The 1,017-nt window shown below is 51.0% G+C and overlaps 1 protein-coding gene across 1 annotated transcript; it reads right to left on the bottom strand.

Annotated features, from left to right (window-relative positions):
- Nucleotides 1-15: 15 nt before the first annotated feature.
- On the bottom strand, nt 16-671 carry KVP18_004977 (uncharacterized protein; the record flags this gene model as incomplete). Its single annotated transcript, XM_067958106.1, has 1 exon — nt 16-671. A coding segment is annotated over one exon (656 nt), but the record flags the coding sequence as incomplete, so codon positions are not given.
- Between the last annotated feature and the right edge of the window lie 346 nt (nt 672-1,017).

The raw sequence follows: 1,017 nt of genomic DNA, 5'->3' as shown, positions 1-1,017 counted from the left end.
TCCTGAAGATTAGACAGTCGGAATTCGTGGAGCAAATCGCCTGCTAACGCGGTCACAGGAAGCCCTCCAAAGACGTCTCCTGTTTTCGTGGCTGACCAGAATATCGCAGGAAACAGCAGCCCCTCCAGATTCAACACGCTTGTAAAGCCTGGCATCGACGTTGCGATCGACGAGAGAATCCTTTTGGACTTCAAGTTGAGACTTGACCGAAATCGCCTTGTCAGAACATGAGCGTAGTGGTTTAAGAGAATGTGACCATCCACATAATCTGGTACAAGGACACTTTCGGCACGCAGGCAGGTTTCCTCCAACTCAGCCTCCTGATCAGCGTCCGGTGCGGCTTGAAATACCTCCACGAAGTCATCTCCGTCGTCCTCAATCCACACATCAAACTCGTCAGCGACCCCATTTTCTTCAAGTTGCACCTCCAGGGTGAGTGAGTCAGACATCTCTTCAGTTTCCTCAATCTCGACGTACAAGGAAGAACTTGACGGAGACGTCGAGCTTTCGGAAATCACAACTTCCTCCAAGTCAGTCACAGTGACATTCCTCTTGTGTTTTTCCCGTTGTGCCCGAACGCACGCGATGCAAATGCCATGGAGGCAGACCTCGCAAAACCAACGCGCTTTCCGTTTCAACTCCCCGACGCTGCATCGCAAATCCATGTTCATCTCGAGAGGCAGAAGAATGGTGTCATCTTTTGGACATCTTAGAAGCCCTCCAGAGAAAAGTTGAACGTGTGTACAACGCGATCAGCTGTCGTAGGACCTGTCAACGCAGATTGACGCTGCCTTGTGGTGCCGTTGACCTTTCCTGTAACCGACCAAAAGCCCAATCCAGCAGCAGGACGGACGAGAATCTCCTTTACGACGGAATGCGTTCGCCGATCCACAAGAATCACAGCCGTGGCAACTGCGCGTTTCATGGAAGTAATCGAGATGTGAAACTTGACATCCCGGAAAGAATCGACGGGACGCTCGAGCTCCCTGCAAATGACCTTAGCACATATTTCTTGTT

The sequence above is a fragment of a genome (assembly GCF_019968955.1).
Source record: "MAG: Porospora cf. gigantea A chromosome Unknown PgA_NODE_13311_length_1017_cov_8560.6, whole genome shotgun sequence".
Classification (NCBI taxonomy): domain Eukaryota; phylum Apicomplexa; class Conoidasida; order Eugregarinorida; family Porosporidae; genus Porospora; species Porospora cf. gigantea A.
This window is presented reverse-complemented; position numbering and strand designations above follow the sequence as displayed.